The sequence below is a fragment of the Anabrus simplex genome, chromosome 8 (assembly GCF_040414725.1).
Source record: "Anabrus simplex isolate iqAnaSimp1 chromosome 8, ASM4041472v1, whole genome shotgun sequence".
Classification (NCBI taxonomy): Eukaryota; Metazoa; Arthropoda; class Insecta; order Orthoptera; family Tettigoniidae; genus Anabrus; species Anabrus simplex.
This window is the reverse complement of record NC_090272.1, coordinates 146,008,674-146,035,987: the sequence shown is the minus strand read 5'-3', so window position 1 is coordinate 146,035,987 and position 27,314 is coordinate 146,008,674. Positions and strand designations below refer to the sequence as shown.

The 27,314-nt window shown below is 37.7% G+C and overlaps 1 protein-coding gene across 3 annotated transcripts in view; it reads right to left on the bottom strand.

Annotated features, from left to right (window-relative positions):
* Positions 1–8,151: 8,151 nt before the first annotated feature.
* LOC136878900 (uncharacterized) overlaps positions 8,152–27,314 on the bottom strand; it is a 288,522-nt gene continuing 269,359 nt past the window's right edge. For all 3 annotated transcript variants that reach the window (XM_067152493.2, XM_067152492.2, XM_067152494.2), the window contains 3 exons: positions 21,765–23,085; positions 12,516–12,758; positions 8,152–9,556 (listed from right to left, as the gene is read on the bottom strand). In XM_067152493.2, coding sequence (XP_067008594.2) covers positions 9,419–9,556; positions 12,516–12,758; positions 21,765–23,085 — 1,702 coding nt within the window. In that variant the 3' untranslated portion in view covers positions 8,152–9,418. The remainder of the gene's footprint in view (positions 9,557–12,515; positions 12,759–21,764; positions 23,086–27,314) is intronic.

Genomic DNA, 27,314 nt, shown 5'->3' with positions numbered 1-27,314 from the left:
TATGGTGAACACGCTCCATCGATTAGAGCGTGTGAGACATGGTTTCGACAATTTGAACGTGGTGATTTCAGTGTGAAAGACATTGCACGCTCCGGTAAACCACAAAAGTGCAAAGTCTCTTGAAGCCCAGCGAAACCGTTAATGCACAGCGCTACCGTCAACAAATGATTACATCACGCATTGATCGAAATGGGCCAGAAGACATGGCAAAGTGATTTTGTTACACGACAATGTGCCATCCCACTCAGCAAAACCAGTGAAAGACACCTTGAAATCGCTAGGATGCGACATCCTTCCACACCCGCCGTACTGACCCGACTTGGCACCATCTATCACCTCTTCGCATCAATGGGGCACATGCTCACAGAGCAGCACTTCAGCATTTTCGAGAAAGTTGGAAAATAATTCGATGAATGGTTTGCTGCAAAAAGACAAGCAGTTTTTTCTGGCATGGTATTTATAACTTACCTGAAAGATGGGTGAAGTGTTTAGAAGCCAATGACCAATATTTTGAATTTTTTAAAAAATGAATTTCCTTTGATAATTATGTGTTTTCTTTACCACAAAAACCGGCAAAAACTTATGCTTACACCTGGTATCATACCTTTCTTTGACAGGTTGGTCGATCACATGCAGGAGCATTACATTCCTATTGTAGGGGATAAAAAACAAGAACTGAAAATGAACATTCAAGATATAAACATTTTGTTCTCCACGATAAAATTACGGATAAGTCAGGGAAGTGTGTTTTTAATGTTTTGTTTTGCCGTTTGGAAGTGAGAAACAGCCAGGGTGTTTGTTTAGCTGCCAGTGTAGTGCTCAATAAAGCCATGGGAGTCATGTGCTCGCAAAGTATTGTGGACACCCTAAACAAATATGACATTCAATTTGGCAATGTTTTGGGTGTAGTTATGTATTTGGCTCATTATATTGGTTCAACTCTGCACTCTACATTCATGAACATCTAAATAACATTGTTGACTTTATGGATAAGTTGAGTGAAGAGAACAATGGTGCTGCATTTTTAATAATATGAGTAGCAGCGAGCTAGCTGTTGCAAGAACTCAAGCTCACGTTGTAGCAGACAACTGTAACTGGATCAAGGATTTAATTATGTCATAAGAAGGTAATAACTACCCTACTGCTCATGTATTGTGAACTCGAGTATTGCAGAACTTGCTGGATCTGATGACTAGGGAAGTGTTTTATCCTGAGCTAAATATCAGTAATTCACAGAACCCAAGCTGTGAACAGAATACAGTATGTTGTGCATATCAACTGGACATTATTGCAACTGACAGGAAAAAGAGATGTGGTGATCCAATAATTAGCTTTGAGGACAATACTGAGATACCACACACAGTGAATTTAGACAAGAAAAGTATATGAGCTCTTACTTTCCTACCTGAAGGAAAAATGGGCTACAAGTGTTAGTGGTAACATCAAAGCTGTAGAATTAATGATAGGTGCCAGAGGAACTGTTCTGAGATTTTTAATAGATACTTTCAAATTATAGAGAATTAATCTTAATTTATTATTAAATATAGTTGTAACTCTGCTGAAAGGTTCCATATCATTAACGTAAAATCACTTATACGGTGGACTCTGGTTAATTCAACATTGGATAATTCAATTAAAAGTGTATTCCCCATGAAACTTCTATTATAATCAATGCAAAAAGATCATATTTATTTTGAATTTTCAAAGCTTAAATTTGTGTGATTCAAAGTCAGAATTGTATCACAAGTTACTCTCTTGTAACAGTTCCACAAACTGAAGCATTCAAATAACTCACAAAAATTATCTACTTTTACTGTAGCTTCCTAGTTACGGTCACATAGTCGCTATTGTTAACAGACTTAACCTTTATTTCTGTGACTGTCAATGAGTGTAGGATCTGCATGGCCTTGACCATCACTTGTCTATGGGCATCCGCACTTGGTCACTGGAAAACTTCCCCTTCCTCCATGTCACAATGGTCAACCTTGGAATAAAGAAATTAATACAGAAACTGTTCCAGAAGAACTAGAAATGAACCTGGAACATGAGTGATGGCAAGAAGTAATGACTGATGTCAGTTATGACGTGTATTTAGCTGTTGATACTGAAGTTGCAGTATGTGGAGATTTGACAGGACTGTACTTCATTGTCATTAAAAAGTCATTTTTGATTAATTTAAATTAATTCAATTTTTTTCTGATTCTGCCAGAAGTGCTACAAAATTGCAATCCAACCAATAATGAAGAGGAGAGCAGTAATGACGTCGTAGAGGAGCCTCTACCGACCACGTCTGAAGCTTTCAAAATGGTAGAAAGTTTAAGAAGATTTTTTGAAACTTAGACAAATATTTATGAGGACACGTTTCAAGCTTTAAATGAAATTGAAGATTTTGTCTATCATGTAAAACTAAACAAACAAAAATCACTAACTTTGTTAAGTGAGCAATGGAGTTAGTGTATTGTTACAGTGCTAAATTGTGTGTTAATACTGTCATTTACTTCTTTTTTTTTTCTTTGCTAGGGGCTTTACGTCGCACCGACACAGATAGGTCTTATGGCGACGGTGGAATAGGAAAGGCCTAGGAGGTAGAAGGAAGCGGCCGTGGCCTTAATTAAGGTACAGCCCCAACATTTGCCTGGTGTGAAAATGGGAAACCACGTAAAACCATCTTCAGGGCTGCCGATAGTGGGATTCGAACCTACTATCTCCCGGATGTAAGCTCATATGAACATTAAAACAAGAATAATAGTTAACACCACCTTTCCAATACTTATCTTTCCTATATTTAGGAAATAAACATTACAACAGGCGTTGTAAGATGGGACATGTTTCGCTTAACAGTAATAAGCATCATCAGCCGAAAATAAATCTTAGCCTAAAGTTAGGTCAGGGCCCTGAACCTAGTGTCCTTAACATATATAGCACCCTAAGAATCAACATTTATATTTATAAAATGAAAATAGGCTTAAAACTAGTGTGAAAAAACATGGAATGTTACAACATGGCTAAGAGAAAAAACACAATCGAGTTGAGACAGAGGATAAGAACAGAAAGTAGGCTATAATACAGAGCTGGTAGTGAAGTAATTAAAATCATTAGGATATCATTGTTACCAGTCAGTCAATCAGAATGTTCGAACATAAAAACAAGCGTGAAAATATATAAGAGTGTTCATCATGGCTGAGTTAGAAAAAACACGTAATCGTGTTGCTAGAGGTAAAAACATAAGGTACAACTAGAGTTGGCAGTGTAGTATCAAACTCATGGCTGCCAGTCAGTTAATAAGAATGTTCATATATAACAAAACATAATGGTTATATTCTTTTAAGTGAAGAAATAATTAAATCCCACTCTTGTATAGATACGTGAGAACGGGCGAGAGAAATCATATGTTGTAGCAGACATGGAGTAGTAACACTTCAAACAGGATTGATCACGCCTGAAGCCGCTTCATTTTTCCTGGGAGTTCAAGACCAAAACGGAAAAAAATAAGATGCCAAGTGCGTGAACTGAAATCTCTTATGTTGGATGAGCGTTGAGCGGAGACACTAGCCGTTCAAGGGGGTCTGTTAAATTTATGCCCGTTGTTGCGTGAACAACGGGCAACAACACGCAACAACGGGCATAAATTTAACAGACCCCCTTGAACGGCTAGTGTCTCCGCTCAACACTCATCCAACATAAGAGATTTCAGTTCACGCACTTGGCATCTTATTTTTTTCCGTTTTGGTCTTGAACTCCCAGCAAAAATGAAGCGGCTTCAGGCGTGATCAATCCTGTTTGAAGTGTTACTACTCCATGTCTGCTACAACATATGATTTCTCTCGCCCGTTCTCACATATCTATACAAGAGTGGGATTTAATTATTTCTTCACTTAAAAGAATATAACCATTATGTTTTGTTATATATGAACATTCTTATTAACTGACTGGCAGCCATGAGTTTGATACTACACTGCCAACTCTAGTTGTACCTTATGTTTTTACCTCTAGCAACACGATTACGTGTTTTTTCTAACTCAGCCATGATGAACACTCTTATATATTTTCACGCTTGTTTTTATGTTCGAACATTCTGATTGACTGACTGGTAACAATGATATCCTAATGATTTTAATCACTTCACTACCAGCTCTGTATTATAGCCTACTTTCTGTTCTTATCCTCTGTCTCAACTCGATTGTGTTTTTTCTCTTAGCCATGTTGTAACATTCCATGTTTTTTCACACTAGTTTTAAGCCTATTTTCATTTTATAAATATAAATGTTGATTCTTAGGGTGCCATATATGTTAAGGACACTAGGTTCAGGGCCCTGACCTAACTTCAGGCTAAGATTTATTTTCGGCTGATGATGCTTACTACTGTTAAGCGAAACATGTCCCATCTTACAACGCCTGTTGTAATGTTTATTTCCTAAATATAGGAAAGATAAGTATTGGAAAGGTGGTGTTAACTATTATTCTTGTTTTAATATTCATATCTGCTGTCCAATACGGTCTACAATGAGATTTATTACTTGTAATGTAAGCTCATAGCCGCACACCTCTACGCACACGGCCAACTCGCCCGGTTATCATTTTACTAGTGTTTATACAGTATATATTCATGTGAAAACTTTCATCTACAGTACAGGACAACTTGGCAGCTGTTAAGATATGTTAGAATGCACAACACTGTAATAATTATTCATTACAATGAATTTATTAAATTTTATGTACAGTATTTATACAGTACTATACTTCATTTTCGTTAAAAAGTCAATTTTGGTTAATTTAAATCAATTCAAATTTTTTCTGAATCCCCTTGGAGTTCAGATTAAAACAATTCCACTGTACTGACATTCCCGAGTAATTACTATGTCTAATTAATGTTGAAATGCATGCTAACAAATTTTGTAATTTGGTGATCATACTTTGCCAATCGGCAACCTCTGGTGAGAGGAAGCTGAATAAAACTCTTATCGTCCTCCACCTTTCGCTACATGTCTGCATACCACTAATCACTCCTGCTCAAAAATGTCTTTTTTTTTTTCTTTTTCTTTTTTTTTCTGTGAACAAGCTTTTAATTTATTGAGTTCAAGGAGATATATGGGCTTCAATATGGATTTATTAAAGAAAGAGAAGGGTTTATTGAAAATCAGATACTGAGCGAGTAGGCCGTGTGGTTAGGAACGCGCAGCTGTGAGCTCGCATCCGGGAGATAGTGGGTTCAAACCCCACTATCAGCAGCCCTGAAGATGGTTTCCCATTTCCACACAAGGCAAATGCTGGGGTTGTACCTTAATTAAGGCCATGGCCGCTTCCTTCCCATTCCTAGGCCTTTCCTGTACCATTGTCGCCATAAGACCTATCTGTATCGGTGCGACATAAAGCAACTAGCAGAAAAAGAATTAAAATATGACATTTACTGGAGAAAATGTTAATATTAACCAGAGTGTTTATAAAATATACTTTATATTTTCAGCTAATACATTTACATTACATAACAAAAGCATTGCCACAAAACCCATGCCTCAAATTTATCATATATCGATGGAGCTTATTAACAATCTTTGTAATGAACACATTATCATGATTTGGAAGTATAACTGATATTTTAAAATTGTTAGATCTCTAAACACCAAAATGTTCACATTATTATACAATTCCTTCTATTGACTATATAGATTTCATTATGTAACAAATTATGTGTACAAAAAATGCTAAAGTGGTATTTATGTAAGAAAACTCTACTTACACATCATATCAGAGAAACTCTTTACTTATATTATAACATCAATAGCCAATAATGTTGTTTATAAAAGTATTTCTAAGTAACTACATAAGAGCTGCCTAGTGGGCTGGTTTGAATACTTTAACAGTCAATGTCATTTCTTAAATCACTCAATAGAATACTACCTTATATTAATGTTCTTGATTGATGATTTCCAAATGCTGTTGACTGTTCAAGGATATCAATCAAAAAAAGTAGGTATTTTAAATATATATGCACAAAACAGATCCTCTTCCAACGCTACAGTACTCAATATTAAATTGATTCTGAGCAAACTCTGTATTCTTCCGAAGTATTGCAAGATATTTTAGAAAAAAATTAAAATCTTAACTTTAATGTAGACATAATTAAACTATAATCCATGTATTTATGATTTTAACAGACTTTATTATGAACTTATATAAAACTTATCCATCAATTTCAATGTTAAATTCTTCAAAATCACTTTAAAACAGTAATTTGAGGAAAAACAATATAATTGGTAAGTCTTGAGTTCACTTTGTGCTTGTTTCTGGAGCAAGCAGAAAGGAGCACGAACCACTAATACAAGCTAAACACATTGACAGCTGCAATGTCCATGCATAATATGCAGTACATCTTAAGAAAAGTTATGATAATCCATATATATTCCTTCTCTCAGCTATTTAATCAGCTTAGTATATACAATTATTATTAACATAATAAAGGTTTATTTATTTGGTTATAACCATAGCCAGATTAAATTAGGCTTAAGATAATATTAAAATTTTCTGTATTTACAAAGAATTATCTGTTAGATTAGAAATCTCTACAACGAATTTGTAAAAACAAATAGGAATATTTAAGAACATTGTAAAGCAACTTCAGTTTTCTTTGAGGTTATCTTATAATAGACTGCTTGCTCTATTTATTTTATACATAACACTTCAACCCCAATAACCATTGCAATTCTTTGTACAAAAGGGCTGAGAAAATTTGCAATATTGCTATTAAAGCTTTTATTTACCAGATATGCACTCTGATATAACTAAATTAGTTCATAACAATTCATAACAACTGCTTGCAGTTGATAGAAGTTGAGATTACAACCTTTTACTTTCAGATCACGATGGACACTTTTTAATCGATTCTAGCTGTCCACTAAACAAATAAGAATAATTCACAATAAACTATTTAAGCAAATTTACAGCATTATATACTAACTTTAAACATATATCTTATTAATTACAGGAAATATTATTCTCAAATAATATTAAACAGATATCAAATTTCAAGGCACTGATTAGTTTTCTGCACATGTTTGAAACGTGCATTTCATTTCATTTCCAAACTGAAAAAAGGAGAAAGTACAATGGAAGGTAGACTGACTAAAACACAAGGATGCATTAGTAGGCACATAGGCTGCATCAGAGATGAAGCTACCATTCTTTCTTTCTTTCTTTCTTTCTTTCTTTCTTTCTTTCTTTCTTTCTTTCTTTCTTTTCCTCATCTGATGGTGGTCTTTCAGTGATGAGTGCAGTAGACTAGACTGGATTGGCCTGGGTAAAAGTTATCTGATAAGCACATCTGGCTCTCTCCTAGACGTACGAATGAACTGGAGAACTAGCTCGGAGTGCTGAGGAATTTAGTCATACGGTTATTATTAAAGGTAGTTTTGCAGGTGTGAGCAAGAATAGGATGGGACTATAGCCATAGTTTGAATATGCTTCTGTGGTATTTCATACGGGTCCACAGGAATGAGGGGATGAGGCCAATGAAGAGGATAGTCATCTCTGTTTTTGTTCAATACATTGAAGACCATGCCTTTAAAGTGGCACTGGGGCGACTGTAATATTTTGAAGGTTTAAAAAATGTGGAAATGAGTAGGTACGTTGCAATTGTAAAACATTTATATCATCAAATAATTAAGTGTGTCTATTTTATAAATTAAAGGATTGCATTAAGATATACTGAATACTTTTCACTTAACAAATTTTCCAAGAATATGCCTTTTGCGAAAAAAGAAAGTCTTCACAATTAAGTATTTATTTTCCACCTAGTCGATACAATGATTGCTTAAGGCAATTTTTAATGGTCAAAAGTGGTACATGTTTCGTATATTATCAACATCTTCAGCCACATAACACTGTTTAGATGAAAAATGTATACAATTGACAAAGTAATGCTTTAGAGGAAGTGTCCTTAAAATGTTAATTTCCTCTAAAGCATTACTTTGTCAATTGTATACATTTTTCATCTAAACAGTGTTATGTGGCTGAAGATGTTGATAATATACGAAACATGTACCACTTTTGACCATTAAAAATTGCCTTAAGCAATCATTGTATCGACTAGGTGGAAAATAAATACTTAATTGTGAATCTATTGTAGTGCGATACGGACCATGAAGCTGATTTTATGTAAAAGAAAGTCTGACGACAGTCACATCTGAATCTTGTACCTGTTCTTCTGATCCGACGTCATCAAACATCTCTCAATTCCACTTTCATCCAAAGATCCACATATGATAGCAGAAACAAATCATAAATCACAGACTAAACAAAACAGTGGAAGCTGATGTTTGAGCAGCTGGAAGTATGGAGTTCAGGAGTGAACACATGAATGAATAAGCTGCTATAAATCCAAGAAAGCAACGGCGGGCGACAGGAGCGCACGGTACAACTGTCATATGAAATTAATTTCATTATGGTTCGTATTGATGATTTATCACTATCAACAAGAATGAGAAAGTCCACCTATTCAATACTGTATATAATATGTTAATATTATTTATTACATCGGGACTAGTTTCGACCCTTGTATTGCGTCATCTTTAGCCTTAAATCATAAATGGAAAAGAACATTAAAATAATGTAACTTGAAAACACCAACACCTAATATAACACTATTGGCATGTTTTGAAGCATTGATGGACTCACGTGTAACCGCAACTTATTTCATCAATGCTTCAAGACATGCCAGTAGTGTCGTATTAGGTGTTGGTGCTTTCAAATTACATTTAATGTTCTTTTCCATTTATAATTTAAGGCTTAAGATGACCCAATACAAGGGTCGAAACTAGTCCCGATGTAATAAATAATGCAGTATTAAGATATTATATATAGTATTGAATAGGTGGACCTTCTCATCCTTGTTGATAGTAGTACACCTGTTGTAAAAGTTATACGAAGTGGTCTACCTAGTTTTTACTCAAGTTGGACTCAGGAGGCGTTGACAATGACAATGTACGCAGGCCTGAGTAAGTCTCGGGCATAGTCAGTCTGTGCTGTTACCCCACCTTAATACATACTCGGACTTGCTCTCCTGTATGTTAATATCATACCATCAAGCATGTGCTTCTATCCTGTCCTTGCCTCAGTAAGTCACATTCTTTTTCCTTTCTCTCTCATATCCAGCTTGGTAATGTTGCCTGTATTCTGCCTTTGGCTGTCATATACCTCTCACATCTGAAAGTTAGTTATGTTATGGAATAATTTAATAAGGCATAGGTCATTCTGATACAAAGCAATGTTTCTGTAAATATCTTTCACAAATCCACAGTTGATTTGTTTCTCAATGGACTGACTGTTTATTAGCTTGTACAAACAGTACTATATTTCTTCAGTATCTGATGGTATAGGAGTAGTTAAAAAATACAAACTTATTTCTTGAAGGAGATGCTAAAGCTCATAGAATTACACAAGGCATGGCACAGCACAAGGGAAGACACACGGGTACCACAGCTGCACCACCACCTGAACTACTCTTACTCTTGCTCTCGCTCTCATATTTATATTTGCCACTTGCACTCGCCTTTTTGCTGCCCTGGAAATGAAAAATATAATAGTGAGACTAGTATAAAACAAGACAAAACTAATTTAGGTTATGAAAAAGTAACGCTCTAATAAAAGTTACAATAGTGTAAAAGTATGCCGTGTACTCTTCTATGACAGCAGTTTTGTTATTTGCAGAAAAAGGTGGCCTTGACCTTACCTGTCAATATTACGGTACTGTCAGGGACGTAACAAATGTGATACAGGCCTGCCTGCCAAAATAAAATTTCAGGCACCCCTCAAATAAAATGTAAAAACATATCGTCGCTGCCGGGACAAAACCTCCTATGTGAAATATTTTGGCTTAGAACTTTGGCCGGTAAGGTCATGTCATCTAAGATGCAATATTGTGTGAAGGTAGTCAAGGCATTCTCGCTCTTCATAATGTATGTGCTGCTGGTCAGTGTATCTCCAAAAATATTATCACATAGGAGGTTTTGTCCCAGCAACGACGATATGCGTAAATTATATAAATTGAATTACAGCTGGTATTGTCAAATTATTGTTATGATTATTTTTTTTAAAAAAATTGAATGGGTTTTTTTTTTACTGCCTCCGTCGTTTAACGGCTGAACTGCCAACCATACACTACACAGATCTTCGAACTTAACATTAATTGGTAGATAAAATTTGAAAAAGATCAAACTGCACAACTGATAAGCCTAATTTATTATTAACTTTATGCATAGAGAGCTCATTTGAAACTGAGTTGGCTGATTGCTACTACACCACTTCTTATTGGCATTACATATTGTTGCCCAATAAATGTGTGACACAAGTTAAATGTTCAGCAAGATTTATGCATAATACGATCTCAGGTGCACTACACGTCAACAATCATTTTCTAACTGAAATATGATATTTGGGTATTAATTCTCATTGCTGTAATTATTTTTCAATAATTTGGTGCAGGTTTTTTGTGAGTAGCATGTCGCAGTGTTGCCAGAGATGGCAAGGGCAAGCATTGTTTACAGATGTGTTGTTACATTCAAAACAATAAACTGCTGCTTGATGCTGATTCTACAAAACCGCCTTGATCATTTCTGTGCAGAGTGACATTAGCCTAGATATATAATGTTATTTTTATTAATTTGCGGGGAATCTGCAGGGACCCTTAAAGTCACGGGTCCGCCTGCATTGCAGCCTCGCAGGCCCTAACATTATGCCCCTGAGTACTCTACTTATTATTTCCTACATAAACATGAGCTAATAAGACACAAAAAATTTTATTTCTATAATACTGTCATTCTTCTATTAGGATGCTAAATAATATTATGTTTTCTTCTTACTGGCTTGTTTTCCAATTATCTGGGGTAGGAACCGTCTATAGATTAAACGCAGTTTTACAGCCAGATGCCCTTCCTGCCCTAAACTCTATGTGGAGGGATGTATACGTGTATGTGTGATGTGTTCTATGTAAATGAAGATGTGTATTAACATGAACACAAACACCCAGCCCCTAATGTAGAGGAATTAAATCTCTGGCCCAGCTGGGAATCCTGGAGCCCTCTGAACCGAAGGCCACTATGCTGATCATTTAGCCAAGGAGCTGGATGCTAAATAATATTATGTGATTTATTAAAATATTATAAAACTAAGCAAGCCTGTAGTTTTATGTGACTGTTAAAAAGTATCCATGCATCTGTTAAAACTGCAGTCAGATTGTCTCTGTGATACACTTGCCATTAGTGGGCATTAATACTGGACCAGGTTCAACCTTTACATTTTATGACAAGTCTGTCTGCTGGGAAATCCTCTTTCAGATGCCAGAATGTCTCTTAGCAGATTGGCAACCCGTACTTCCTGAGAAGCTTTCAATAGAGCAATTTGCAATGTGAATCATAAAGATCTGAAGCAAAGCCAATGTTCTAAATCATCTCAAAGATGTTCTATGGGACTCTGGTCAGGGCTCAAGGTTGGTCAGTCCATTTCTGGAACGTTACTGACCACAAATCATTCCTGTACAGACCTTACTTTATGGCAGGAAGCACTGTCATTCTGATACAGAAAATAGTCATCACTGAACTGGCCTTCTACTGTAAACAGTATGCAACTGGTCAAAATGTCCTAGTACCTCTCTACATTTAGATTTTCATAGTATTTCAACAGGGCCAAATCTATCCAATGGAAAACACCCTCACTCTGTAGTATCATTTCCTCCAAATTTAGCAGTTTCCACAATGATTACTGGCATATATTGTTCTTTGATCTAGGTATTCACCACATTCAAAGCCTACCATCAAACTATCTCATGGTTTAGGTGACTTGTCACTTCAAAATACACACTTCAAGTTGTCCGCTGTCCTGTGTGTCACTCTTTACACCAATCTGGTTTATGGGCAGCTGCTCAACCTTAGAATCTCATTCCTCTTAACTTCTAAACACAGAGTTGTGTTTCTTTTTTTTCAAGTTGCTTTACGTTGCACCGACACAGATAGGTCTTATGGCGACGATGAGACAGGAGAGCGCTAGGAATGGGAAGGAAGCGGCCATAGCCTTAATTAAGGTACAGCCCCAGCATTTGCCTGGTGTGAAAATGGGAAACCACGGAAAACCATCTTCAGGGCTGCCGACAGTGGGGTTCGAACCTACTATCTCCCGAATACTGGATACTGGCCGCACTTAAGCGACTGCAGCTATCGAGCTCGGTCAGTCGTGTTTCTGGTTGGACAGTTGGTTGCACTGCAGAACTCGCAGCTATGAGTCTCAAACATATTTCAGTATTTCAAACAGTACCAAGTACTGACTGAATTTATTTACAATATTCCTTAATGAACAAAGATCTACAAAAAGTACACCTTACTACACACATGATCCAGAATCATAAACTCTGGTAATTGCAGTCCAGGAGAGCCAACCCCATATAAAATGGGAAAGGGCAAGGATAAGGAAGAAGACTCTTTTTACAGATTGCTAAATATTTCCAATTTAAAAAAATACAGGAATGCTACCTGTGTCATCATGGACTCTTCATTCTTGGTGAAAAGTTCTACTCCAGGTGGATAATAGACAGGTGGCCCCGGCTTGTTGACAGTCTTTTCTCGTTGTTTCACCACCGTCTTCTCAGTTTCTTTAGTTTTCGTAATAGCTGTGGAGGGTGGAACAATGGCCACACCATTCCCCTCTGGGTGACGTGAGGTGGTTGTGGTTACGGTCTTCTCGGTTGTGTAGTAAGACGGTGGAGATGCAGGCTCCTGTAAACAAAGCCACAATTTCAATGTTGTTTAAAGTCATAAAGTACAAATTAAGCTATCACAGCTAACTCTCGAACTAAGCAACTCAGTACAAACCATCACTCTCATTTTTGTTCTGTATTGAAAACAGCGATCTTACTTAGTTTACAAAAGGAGTATATTTATTACCCCACCGATTCAATACAATTAGTACTATGTTATGTGGTTAATTAAACATAGAAAATCTAAATATTATGGGGACATGTTTTGCCCTTCTTTTATTGGGCATCATCAGCCATATTAATCTTAAAACAAACATTGTTTAGGGGACAATGACATTTATAATTTGTAAAAAATTGAACTGTGATTTCTTATGATATTAATATTACGGAATAGTAGTTATAAAATATGATGTTGGGACATAACATATACAATATATGTTAAAATCATTGTAAACAAATTTAAAATCTTGTCCAAAACAAAATTTGTGTCATATGAAATTCTAAAAACGGTACATTCTGGTACTGAAGTGGATCCTCTTCGTAAGAATATTCAGCATATACTTGCTGCAGCAGTTGTCAACATAAGTTTTCAATAGACTAGAATGGTTAAAACTTAAGGTGAATTTTGTTTATATTTTGCGTTCCGATGCTAAAAGTTGGCCAAGAGAAAAGTTGAATGTTATAAAATTATCTTCATTAAGTTGATTGATCTAAAATATTATCTTGATATAACCAATGCAAACAGATGTTGATGTGCTGTTTGAAGCTGCTTTTGAGACGAGTATTTCCGAGTATTTGACAGTCCTTCTAGGACTACATTTTCACATGATAATCAAACATTACCTCCCCCCGCTAGTTATTTTACGTTGCACTGACACAGATAGGTCTTATGGCGACGATGGGATAGGAAAGGGCTAGGAGTGGGAAGGAAGCGGCCGTGACCTTAATTAAGGTACAGCCCCAGCATTTGCCTGGTGTGAAAATGGGAAACCAATCAATCAAACATTACCACTCAAATACTCGGAAATACTCGTCTCAAAAGCAGCTTCAAACAGCACATCAACGTCTGTTTGCATTGGTTATATCAAGATAATATTTTAGATCAATCAACTTAATGAAGATAATTTTATAACTTTCGCCTTTTCCCTTGGCCAATTTTTAGCGCCGGAATGCAAAATATAAACAAAATTCACCTCAAGTTTCAACCATTCTAGTCTATTGAAAACTTATGTTGACAACTGCCCCAGCAAGTATATGCTGAATATTCTTATGAAGAGGATCCACTTCAGTAACAGACATGTGCCGTTTTTAGAATTTTATATGACACTAATTTTCTTTTGGACAAGATTTTAAATTTGTATACAATAATTTTAACATGTATTGTATATGTCATGTTCCAACATCATATTTTATAAGTAAAACCAAATCAAACCCCACTACAGCCCTTGAAGGGCCTTGGCCTACCAAGCGACCGCTGCTCAGCCTGAAGGTATGCAGATTATGAGGTGTCGTGTGGTCAGGACGACGAATCCTCTCAGCCGTTATTCTTGGCTTTCTAGACCGGGATATTTTATAACTACTATTTCGTAATATTAATATCATAAGAAATCACAGTTCAATTTTTTACAAATTATAAATGTCATTGTCCTCTAAACAGTGTTTGTTTTAAGATTAAATTAATATGGCTGATGATGCCCAATAAAAGAAGGGTGAAATATGTCCCCATAATATTTAGATTTTCTATGTTTAATTAACGACATAACGTGGTGCTAATTGTATTGAACAGGTGGGGTAATAAATATACTCCTTTTGTAAACTAAGTAAGATCTAAGTAACTCAGACCGTTAGGTGCAATATTTAATAAATCCAAGATGAAACTGGGTTTTGTAGATGGTTTGGAAATAGTACGTCACACAAGAAAAATAATGCAAGTATCTAAAATACGTAATTCAGAGGAGACTTTCATGGTACAGGGACGTAAGTTTGAAAAGGTGGAAAACGTGGAGGTGAACTAGAGGATTACTCCTGCTAGTAGAGCACAATTTTCAGTCAGTAATTTGCTGAAAGATAAAAATTTGACTTGATTGGGAAAACTGAGGATCTATAAAACTCTGACACAACCAGTGGTGACATATGGAAGTGAGACCTGAGTTTTAAATAAGCAATTGTGCAACGAGTTGGAGGATTTCAAAAGAAAAGGTTTGGCCCAGTGCAGGTGGATGGTATTTGGAGACAAAGAATGAATAAGGAAATGAGTGAATTGTTTTCAGAGCCAAAACTTTCAGTATATGTGAAAGTAATGCATCTGATGTGACCTGGATATGTTAAAAGAATGGACACTAATTGAATGGTCAAAAGAGTGTATGACTACAGACATACAGAGATATGACCTAGGGGACAGCTAATGACAAGTGGAAGGACAATGTATGGAAGACATGGAGTGATGACTGAAGTGTTCTGGGAAGCAAATGGTGTGTCAAGACAAGGACTGATTGAGTCTGTAGTGCTAACTGCTAACAGAAAAACAACTCAGACAGTCTCTTATGGTACAAGAATCTTGCCCTTCTTTTATAATTTGTCTAATTATTAACCTGAGTGAAATGTCAATAGTCTATAGGTCTTAGAAGAAGAGCTCTCATATGAAATTCTGCAACAAGTTACTGTCACACAGTGTGATGCTAATTGTTCAAGATAACATTGTATGTTACAGTAGAATGCTTTGTATGTAGAACCCAGATAATCGATAAATCTGAAACAACAATACCTTCATTTGCTCATGGGAACTTTAAGCTAATCAGATTCCATTGTCATTAGATACAAAGAGAGAACTACAGCAATATATGAGGAGAAAAGGAGTGATAAAGATCTCGTAGACTTTCAGTCTCAACGGCAAAGAAATAATATATTGGAAATAAATGCTACAATCAAAGAAATTTCCCTCTGATGAGAAAGAATTTGGTGAATGACTGGATATCAACAGCTCAATGCTCACCATATTTTCTCTCAATCATGATAAAATTATCGGGAACTTCATCACTAATAGTAGCCTACAGGAGAGTGGAGATGAAGAACAAAAAAGAAGACAGTACACTGCTTACAGTACCATGGAAAGATGCATGACTGAGAACATTAATTCACTTCGCAGAGCAATATGCATATATGCAAGCCCTCAAACTAATTCAGTTTACAGCGTTCAAAGTGTTTTCTTTTTAAATGTAGCCGGGCTGAGTGGCTCAGACGGTTGAGGCGCTGGCCTTCTGACTCCAACTTGGCAGGTTCGATCCTGGCTCAGTCCGGTGATATTTGAAGGTGCTCAAATATGTCAGCCTCGTGTCAGTAGATTTACTGGCACGTAAAAGAACTCCTGCGGGACAAAATTCCGGCACCTCGGCGTCTCCGAAAACCGTAAAAGTAGTTAGTGGGATGTAAAGCAATTAGCATTATTATTATTTTCAAATGTAGTTGATGGGCAAGCTAACAGAAGTACGAGGTGAGTCACAAATATGGCTATATACAGTATTTAAAGCAAATGTGGTACTTTGTTGTATATTACAGAGAGAAATGATGAATAAAGCTTAAAACTCCAATTTCTTCATTTTATGTTAGTCACGTACCTTAGCCAAGATCATGCCTGAATAAACAGATTTGTGTACTGACTAAGGTGAACCAATTGTATATTTTTCTTACACTTTATAGTCAATACGGGACAACCCAAATATGAAAATCACTTTTATCACGTGACTTTTTTGATGGACATTTTGAGACATCAGGTGTAATATACCCTACATTTCTGTGTATGGAGTAAAAACAATATCCAGAAGGATAAGCTGTGACACATTTTTAGGTCTCCTACAGAGTAATGAAACAGATGATCCCTATTTTGAAAAACTTCAGAGTGATGCAATCAGATTGTGTTTTGTGTGTCTATCTGTGTAACAGTGAAAGGAATATTTACTTTGTTGGTAATCAAATACAACAAGAAAGACCACCCAGATTGTGAAAATCATAAAGAAGTGTTCTCCTTTCCATACAGAGCTGCTTTAGGAAGAGATGAAAATCAACAGTTCTGGTTTGAACATGGTCATTGTGGGCATGACAATAATATTCTGATAGATTGTTTATTGTCTACATATTCCAATGTCATGTTAAATATTTACAGAAAGCAGATGAAGAATAAGAATTATGCCAGTAGTGAGGATAAAAATATTAAACAGTGAAAGCTGTCAACACTCCACAAAAATTGAGCTTGTGAGTACTGTTCTTTAAGTATTTATTTTTTATGCATGTAAAATGTGTATTTTTAACTTTACTGAATGCATTTACGAAGAGTCCATTTATCATTATCATTATCATTGTGTTGGTCGAAATGTACTGAATGTGAGTGGGACTAACCAGACAAAGTTTAAATCCCATACCCAGCCGGGAATTGAACCTGGAGCCCTCTGAACCGAAGGCCACAACTCAACCAAAAAGCCGGACATGGGGTCGGTTGGTGTATGTATTTGAGTGGGCTTGGCTGAATGATACGTTATGTGATAGGACCTTCTGATTCAGTGAGGACACATGTGCCCTTCTCCCTCCCTCACATACACACCTGAAATTTCCCCAAATAGTTTTAAAGTATTTATTTACTTTTCTCAAAGTTTGAGAAAATGTTGCCATTAATGCTTTCATGGCCCGAACTTATAGACATGATACTGTATAGGCTTTTGGGCTTATGCTGTGTCAAGAAAATAAGGTGAAATTCTTAACGTTTCGCAGAGAACTGTGCTCTGCGTCCTCAGAAGAAATCTCGACTGTCCACAAGAAAGACTTCTTAAACAATGAAACTTTGAATTTGGACGTTATAATGGAAGTGGAAATGGTACATTCATTTGCCACCAGATGGCCCCCAGAACGTGGCACAACACTAGCGTTCGAAGCGGAAGCTGACCGAACCATCACAATCAGACTAAGTGGTTCACATAACGTGTTTGCGTAACATATGATATTGACAGGTGTATGATATACATTAGACACAAGCCTGGAATGAAACATCTGGCGACGAGGAACGTACAAATTTGGAAAACACCGAGACGAAATAACAATAGTGAAGGGACAGGGAAGGGAACTACCTACGTAAATTCTTGATGGCTGGCAACCAGGTATTACTTAATTGATGGCCGGTTTCCCTGTTGAAACTGTATTTCCGGCATGAGGCAGTTTCTAAAAAGTAGCTATGATCGGTGGAAAACGGTAAATATAAATGTAAACAGACTCTGGGATGGGTTTAAAGAAATTGTTGAGGAATGCGAAAATAGGTTTGTACCATTAAGGGTGGTAAGGAATCGTAAAGACCCACCTTATTATAATAGAGAAGTAAAGAGACTAAGAAGGAGGTGCAGACTGGAAAGAAATAGAGTTAGAAATGGCTGTGGAAGTAAGGAGAAATTGAAGGAACTTACTAGAAAATTGAATCAAGCAAAGAAGGCAGCTAAGGATAATATGATGGCAAGCATAATTGGCAGTCATACGAATTTTAGTGAAAAATGGAAGGGTATGTATAGGTATTTTAAGGCAGAAACAGGTTCCAAGAAGGACATTCCAGGAATAATTAATGAACAAGGGGAGTGTGTATGTGAGGATCTTCAAAAGGCAGAAGTATTCAGTCACCAGTATGTAAAGATTGCTGGTTACAAGGATAATGTCGAGATAGAGGAGGAGACTAAGGCCAAAGAAGAAATAAAATTTACATATGATAACAATGACATTTACAATAAGATACAAAAGTTAAAAACTAGAAAAGCGACTGGAATTGATCAGATTTCTGGGGATATACTAAAGACAATGGGTTGGGATATAGTACCATATCTGAAGTACTTATTTGATTATTGTTTGGTCGGAGGAGCTATACCAGATGAATGGAGAGTTGCTATAGTTGCCCCTGTGTATAAAGGAAAGGGTGATAGACATAAAGCTGAAAATTACAGGCCAGTAAGTTTGACATGCATTGTATGTAAGCTTTGGGAAGGCATTCTTTCTGATTATATTAGACATGTTTGTGAAATTAATAACTGGTTCGATAGAAGGCAATTCGGTTTTAGGAAAGGTTATTCCACTGAAGCTCAACTTGTAGGATTCCAGCAAGATATAGCAGATATCTTGGATTCAGGAGGTCAAATGGACTGTATCGCGATTGACCTGTCTAAAGCATTTGATAGGGTGGATCATGGGAGACTACTGGCAAAAATGAGTGCAATTGGACTAGACAAAAGAGTGACTGAATGGGTTGCTATATTTCTAGAAAATAGATCTCAGAAAATTAGAGTAGGTGAAGCTTTATCTGACCCTGTAATAATTAAGAGGGGAATTCCTCAAGGCAGTATTATCGGACCTTTATGTTTTTCTTATATATGTAAATGATATGAGTAAAGGAGTGGAATCGGAGGTAAGGCTTTTTGCGGATGATGTTATTCTCTATAGAGTGATAAATAAGTTACAAGATTGTGAGCAACTGCAACGTGACCTCGAAAATGTTGTGAGATGGACAGCAGGCAATGGTATGTTGATAAACGGGGTTAAAAGTCAGGTTGTGAGTTTTACAAGTAGGAAAAGTCCTCTCAGTTTTAATTACTGCGTTGATGGGGTGAAAGTTCCTTTTGGGGATCATTGTAAGTATCTAGGTGTTAATATAAGGAAAGATCTTCATTGGGGTAATCACATAAATGGGATTGTAAATAAAGGGTACAGATCTCTGCACATGGTTATGAGGGTGTTTAGGGGTTGTAGTAAGGATGTAAAGGAGAGGGCATATAAGTCTCTGGTAAGACCCCAACTAGAGTATGGTTCCAGTGTATGGGACCCTCACCAGGATTACCTGATTCAAGAACTGGAAAAAATCCAAAGAAAAGCAGCTCGATTTGTTCTGGGCGATTTCCGACAAAAGAGTAGCGTTACAAAAATGTTGCAATGTTTGGGTTGGGAAGAATTGAGAGAAAGAAGAAGAGCTGCTCGACTAAGTGGTATGTTCCGGGCTGTCAGTGGAGAGATGGCGTGGAATGACATTAGTAGACGAATAAGTTTGAATGGCGTTTATAAAAGTAGGAAAGATCACAATATGAAGATAAAGTTGGAATTCAAGAGGACAAACTGGGGCAAATATTCATTTATAGGAAGGGGAGTTAGGGATTGGAATAACTTACCAAGAGGGATGTTCAATAAATTTCCAATTTCTTTGAAATCATTTAGGAAAAGGCTAGGAAAACAACAAATAGGGAATCTGCCACCTGGGCGACTGCCCTAAATGCAGATCAGTACTGATTGATTGATTGATTGATTGATTGATTGATTGCTTCCCAGCTGTGAGCTTGTATGCGGGAGATAGTGGGTTCGAACCTCACTGTCGGCAGCCCAGAAGATGGTTTTCGATAGTTTATCATTTTCACACCAGGCAAATGCTGAGGCTATACCTTAATTAGGGCCACGGCCGCTTCCTTCCCACGCCTAGCCCTTTCCTATCCCATCGTCGCCATAAGATCTATCTGCGACGTGAAACAGATTCTTAAAAAAAATGCTAAAGTAAACGATCGCATAATTTTAGTACTAAAATTAAGTAAGAATGTGATACACCTCAAGATATTGCAGAGCGTATCACTGATTTCAGAAATTAGCTTATATTTTCTCGCGTCTAGGTAAATTTCGGAAAGGCTATTCCCATGTAAATTTATAGCGAGAAGGTTATCACTTTTCTACTGGTGCTTGATGTACATTTTCATGGTACATATACGATTAAGTTAGGTTAGGTGATACTTTTTTAATAAAAAACTGAAGCATTTGCCACAAAATACAATCGAACGTCTTTGAAATCTCTTTCTTGCTATGTACACTTGCGAGGTCTCTCGTTGACATTCGAAGGTGATGTCAGAGTCGATTAGTAACACCTGTCGACTACTGTTCTCTAAAGAAAATTCGAAATGAAAGAGGAGAACAAGTTTTCATAATAAATGCATAAATAACGTGACAGCAGTTGTTAACTCATTAGAAATAAAAGCTCAAGTAAACAATCGCTTAATGTTAATGTTATATACTGAAATTAAGTAAGAATGTGATGTATCTCAAGATATGGCAGAGTACGTCACTGATTTTCTTACATCTAGTTAAATCTCAGAAAGGCTATTCCCATGTAAATTTTTAGCAAGGAGGTTATCATTTCTCTACATGCACTAGAAATATGTTTTAATGATATATATATATACAGTTAGGATAGGTGACGCTGTTTGAAGAAGAAAACTTTGCAACAGAAGCCTCTGGAGTGACACTATAATTTTTTCAGAATGAAATCAAACACACTTTCACGTAGTATTGGATTTTGAAAAATAACAAACAAATAAGCCGTGGACATCATCTGCAAAAAATTGGATATAAGGACAATCCGCTATAGCGAGTACATTTTTTGCCATTATGAATTCTCGCTACTACGGACTTCTACTGTATATGTATGTGCATGATTTAAAGTGATTTGGTAGAATCTGAGGATGTTCTTGTAAAAAACAGTATAACATTCTTTGTTTTTAATAGTGTGTATTTTTTACAGGTATTTTATAGTGTTATATGTGTTATGATGAGTGTTTTTGACAGATTGAAAATCTTTAAAGTTACACATCAATCTTTCCTATGAAATGCTATTGCACATAACAACCACAAAAATATTTGATAAATTAAAATTAAATATTTATTTCACCTTTTAAATTTCCACTTTTTAATTTATCAAATAATTTAGACATCATGCTGTTCTACATTTAGTCCAGGCAAATACTAACATCATTTTTTATCTAAAGTTCTGGGACCCTTATTCTAGCTACAACTAACAACAAATGCATTAGTACAACTACCTCAATAAAACAAATCATCATCCTAGTTTAATGTATACAAAGTTATAAATTCTTAAATAAGTTCTACTTGAAAAGAGAGCATTTAAATTATGAAAATATGTAAGTACAGTAGATCATATTTTATATTTGAAACAATAGCTTTTAGAAATCGTTACCTTTGGGTCTCCAAATGATGCCATCAGATCATCAAGTCTCTTGGGGGGCTGACCTTCTGAAGTTTGTCCTGGTGGAGGTGATGAGGTGGGAAATGGTCGCGGTAAGAGTGGCTGTTGTTCTTCAGGTTGGGCTGGACCACCAGGATAATTGTTATTGGATGTGTGAGATGTGTGATGTGTTGAGTACTTGTATGTGATGACCGTTGGTGGCTGCGGAGGTTCAACAGAATGGATGACAGTTGGTGGTTCCTGGGGTAGTAATGGTTCTTTTTCTCTTGGCAGTTGTGGTGACACGTGATATGTAAGGGTACGATCTCCAGGTCCTGGGTAGTCTGGTGCATCTGGAGGTAGTGAGTTGACATATGTAGTTGTAGTTGTTCCAGGTGGAGGATAGGGGTGGTTCACCCCAGGCTGGCCAGGGATCTCATAAGTGTAGGTATGGACTGTTGTGATTACCTTAGTTGGTGGCTGACCAGGTATCTGAGGTGGAGGTGGATATGGCAACACACCAGGTGGCAGAGTTTGATGTGGTGGGGGATAGTTTTCAGGAGACGACGCAGGCGGTGAACGGTGGGGTGAAGGAGATAGTTCCGTCACAGTTACTGTTTCAGGATATGGAGATTTAGACATAGGGATGGGAGAGGGAGATACACTCGGGTAAGGGGATCGAGAGACAGGAGGAGGAGGTGGAGGAGTCCCAGCTGTATTTGTGGTATAGTTGTAGGTTCGCACAGTTGTAACTCTTGACGTTCCTCCAGGTTGGCCTGGATAAGGTTCTGGAGAACTGGAGATTGTCTGAACAGGTGGAACAGGGGATGTCCCTCTTCTTTGTGATGGTGGAGACATATCCCTGTAGCGAGGAGATGGAGGAACGGAGCCTGTTGTCTTAGTTTCATAAAACAACTCTCTCCGGAGACGCTCATTAGTAGGTGACTTCTCCCGATAATGTTCATGAGGCATTGTCTGGGAGCGTGTTGATGGCAGTACATTGCTGTTTGACTTGTTTTCATAATACATCTCTTTGTGTAAGGTGGCATGTTGACGCTCAAGGGAAGACACGTCCCGCTGCCTCATGGGGGATGGTGAACGGGTAGTCCTGGTGTGTCCTGGCTCATTGGGTCCATACACTAGCTCTCTGTTGGCAGAAGATGACCTCTTGGGCTGCAGACGAGGACTTGGAGTGTCTATCTGGTACCTCACAGGAGATGGGCCATCACTGTCATACTGCTGATTGTTGTACTTGTACTGTACAGAACGTGAGATGTGCTGTTGCTGCTGCTGTCGTGCTGGTGGAGCTGGAGTGCTGTGGTTCACTGGCTCTCTGCAACAATCAACACAGGTAACCTAAATACAGGTTTTACATTATTGACATTACATATCCAGATATAAACTTGCCACGTGTGGATGATAATGAAAAATAAAAAACAAGCTTCTAGTTTTAGTTACTACAGAGCTCGATAGCTGCAGTCACTTAAGTGCGGCCAGTATCCAGTAATCGGGAGATAGTGGGTTCGAGCCCCACTGTCGGCAGCCCTGAAGATGGTTTTCCATGGTTTCCCATTTTCACACCAGGCAAATGTACCTTAATTAAGGCCACAGCCACTTCCTTTCAATTCCTAGGCCTTTCCTATCCCATCGTCGCCGTAAGACATATCTGTGTTGGCATAACTTTTAATTTCGAAAATTCCACATTCATTGACTGGATTCAAATTGCAGCTGCCTTAGTGAGAAGCCAGTGACTATGCCGCTCAGTTATCAGGTCCCCAGGATGATGATAATGACAATATGTCTATATTTAGTCATTTAATTTACAGACTGTACCTCCCGTGCTTTTATGGAGCATTGTTATCATACAACTGTATTTCTGTACTGGTGTTTGAATAGCTGATACTTCTGGCTCCATGGCTAAATGATCCAAGAAATACTAGGTTCAATTCCCAGCAGGGTTGTGGATTTTAACCTTAATTGATAACTTCCTCTGGTTCAGGGGCTGGGCAATTATGCCATCTTTAACATTATAAATCATCTTAGGAAGGGCCCCATCCTCACAGAAGCGCAGATTACCTATATGGTGTCTTCTCTGAAGACTTGCACCAGGCTTATCTGGATGCCATACACAATAACAATAATAGGGACCCTCTTCGGAGGCAGCCCTACCCAGGGAGTGGCACCCCTGCCTATGCGAGTCCCAGAGAACACTGACTTGGTGTGTATCATTTGGTAAGGGTCCCAGCTCATGGTTACAATGAAGACCTTGACGAAATCTACAGTGGAGAAGTTGAACTTCGGAACGATAGAGATTGCAGAAGAGGCAGCCCAGTACTCAGGGAATAGTATGAGTACACTATTTATCAGCAGCGTTTGTTTCCCATGTTAGGGGTGGCTGCAAGGTGTTCGGTCAACGGTCTCAAAGGCGGAAGAGGAATCTTAACTCCCAACAGCAATGAGAGCGGAAGTACCTAGTGGAGTAAACCATGAAAAAATAATCATTTCAGGCTAACAATCCAATCTTATTTTGAAAGCTAATTCCTTCCTTCACAAATCACAACTTCATTCGCAAGATGGAAATGTCGCTGAAAGAAAGCACTACCCCACATGGCAGCTCGGCAGAGAAATCTACCATTGCACTACCGGTATGCAATGCAGTGGGACCTAGGATTCTGGGGAGTCCCAACATCTGCGAGAAAGACGAGTTGGAGCATCTTGAAACACCTTCCAAACTCAAATTCAAGAAGAACTATTTCATTGGAACAATAAACGTCAACTCACTTACCAGAGTCGGAAAGCAAAAAGAACTAGAAAAGTTTTTGGACAAAAACCAAATCCAGATCCTAGCTGTACAGGAGACAAGATTCCTGGAAGAAAACATCATAGACATCAACCAATACAGAATATTCAAAGGAAAGCCGGTGATTAGAACAACCACCAACATGCCTCTGCTCGGAACCTGCTTCTACATAAACAAGAAGGTAGTAAACAATGTCACAGACTTCACATCAAAATCTGAAAGATTGTCTCTACTAACTATTAAATGCAAGAATAAGAGCTACACTCTCATCAACTGTCACGTCGCAATCAACGAAGACAACAAGAAGAACCCACAGAAAGTTGATGGCTTTTGGGATCTACTGGAAACTGAAATCACCCGGATACCCAAGAGCAATGTAAAAATCCTGCTGGGAGACTTCAGTGCACAGATTGGGAAGGAACGAAAGCACAGAGACATCGTAGGGGAATATCCAGCACATAGGAGGACAAACAAGAATCGGGAAAGGCTCATTGGACTCTGCAAAGCTTTTCAGTTGAAACTAATGTCAACACACTTCAAGAAACTCCCAAGAAAATCAAAGACATGGGTATCTCCGAATCCCGAACAAGGGGAATTCCAACTGGAACACGTAGCAATAACAAGGAAAAACTCAAAGGAGGTGATGAACGTCAAAGTGATTGGTACGGTGAATTTGATTCAGACCACTATCTCTCCAAGGTTAAAATACGTTTTCTCCCAGTAGGAGAATGATGAGATACAACACAAACAAAATGAACATCACTGAAGACATCATTAGAAACTTCAGGGACGAAATCCGGACCATCTGAAAGGGAACTGGCAAGAGCTATGCACGGGAATCAATGAAGCTGCAAAGAAAACACTCGGACAGGCTAGGAGGAAAAGAGAAATATGGTGGAATGAAAAGTGTGAGGAAGCTCTCAGGGAGAGGTACGAGAAATGGAGAAAATGGAAATGCTCCAGAGAAAAGGAACACATGGAACAATTCAGGCAACAGAGGAAAGAAACATCCAGGATATTTCGAAGGACTAAACAATCATTTGAAAGAGCTGAATTGGAAGAAATCCACACCAACTTTGTCAAGAACAATTCCAGAGACTTTTATCAGACCTTCAAGAGCAAACTCAAAGGATACCAAGCGCCAAGTTTGAGCTTCAGAAACGAACAGGGTAAAATCGGACTGAACAACCAAGAAAACTGTGAGATATTAGCCAGATACTTTCATAATCTCTTGAATTGTCCTTCCTCAACCTCCAAACTAGAATTTCCAAACATACCAGAGAACTCAGAAGATGATGAACCACCAATAAAGGAAAAAGTCAAGGAAGCCTTTGAAAACCTCAAAACAATACGGCACGTGGAGAGGACTCGATAATGGCAGAAATGTTGAAATGGACAGAACCAGAAATCTTAGATGATCTTCACCAAATCATCAAGGAAATCTGGGAGAAGGAGACAATCCCAGAAGAATGGAAAACAACACTCATCCATCCGCTGCATAAGAAAGGGGACAAACAGGATGTCAACAACTATAGGGGTGTGCCCTCCTCCCGATCGCCTATAAAATCCTCTCAAAACTGCTTCTTAATAGAATAGAGGCGAGTCTGGACCAACAACTAGGGGAATACCAAGCAGGGTTTAGGCAAGGCTGCTCCTGTATCGAACAAATATTCAACCTGAAGTCAATACTCCACCACAGAATGTAGAGTGGTAAGAAAATTGTGGTGTCATTTATAGACTTCAAAAAAGCCTTTGATTCGGTGGACAGAGAGACTTTGGATACGATCATTAGGGAATCTGGAGTCAAAACCAAACTGGCAAATACAATCAAAGAGACCCTAACAGGCACAACCTCCAAGGTAAAATTCTTCGGACATCTCTCACAATCATTTGAAATCAAGACAGGCTTGAGGCAAGGGGATGGACTATCCCCACTCCTATTTAACTGTGTCCTAGAAAAGACAGTGACAATATGGAACTCAGAACCTGAACATCGAGGGAAAATCCTGATCTGTCTAGGGAGAAAATCAGGAGGGATTAAAGTCAACTACTTGGCTTTAGCTGACGACTGCTATACTATCAGAAAGTCCAAAGGTCGCAACTATCCAGATTAACCTCTTGGAAAGAAACACCAGCCAAACAGGACTGAGGATTTCAGCAGAAAAGACCAAATTCATGACAAACATCAAAGATGGACCAAAATTCCTGGAAATAGAGATAGGACGGATAGAAAGGGTCAAGAAGTTCAAGTACCTTGGTGAGACAGGAGAATGGACTAGAAAAAGCTGCAGTGGATGATCGGATCTCAAAAATGGAGAGAGCTTGACAAAAAAACATCTACAATTAGAAGTGCTTATCCTGAATTCCAAATTAAAACATTACAACACAGTGGTCAAAACAGAATGCCTGTATGCCAGTGAATGCCTGTCCATGAACTACAAGCTGAAGAAGCTAGAGGTCCTGGAAAGAAGAATCCTCAGAAAAATTATGGGAGCTGTCCAAACTGAAAACACATGGAGACTTCAGAACAACAAAGAAGTTTACCAGAAGGTGGAAGAAATCTCAGAGACCATGAAGAAAAGGAGGCTGGGATTTCTTGGACATCTGTACAGAATGAACGCAAACAGACTTACCAAACAGATACTTGATTTCTTCTGGAGAAAAAAGACTACTACAGCATGGATTAAGGAAACAAAGAAAGAGATGGAAAGGTTAAGCATCTTGGAAGTCCAGCTGTTAGAAAGAAATATGTTTAGGAACAC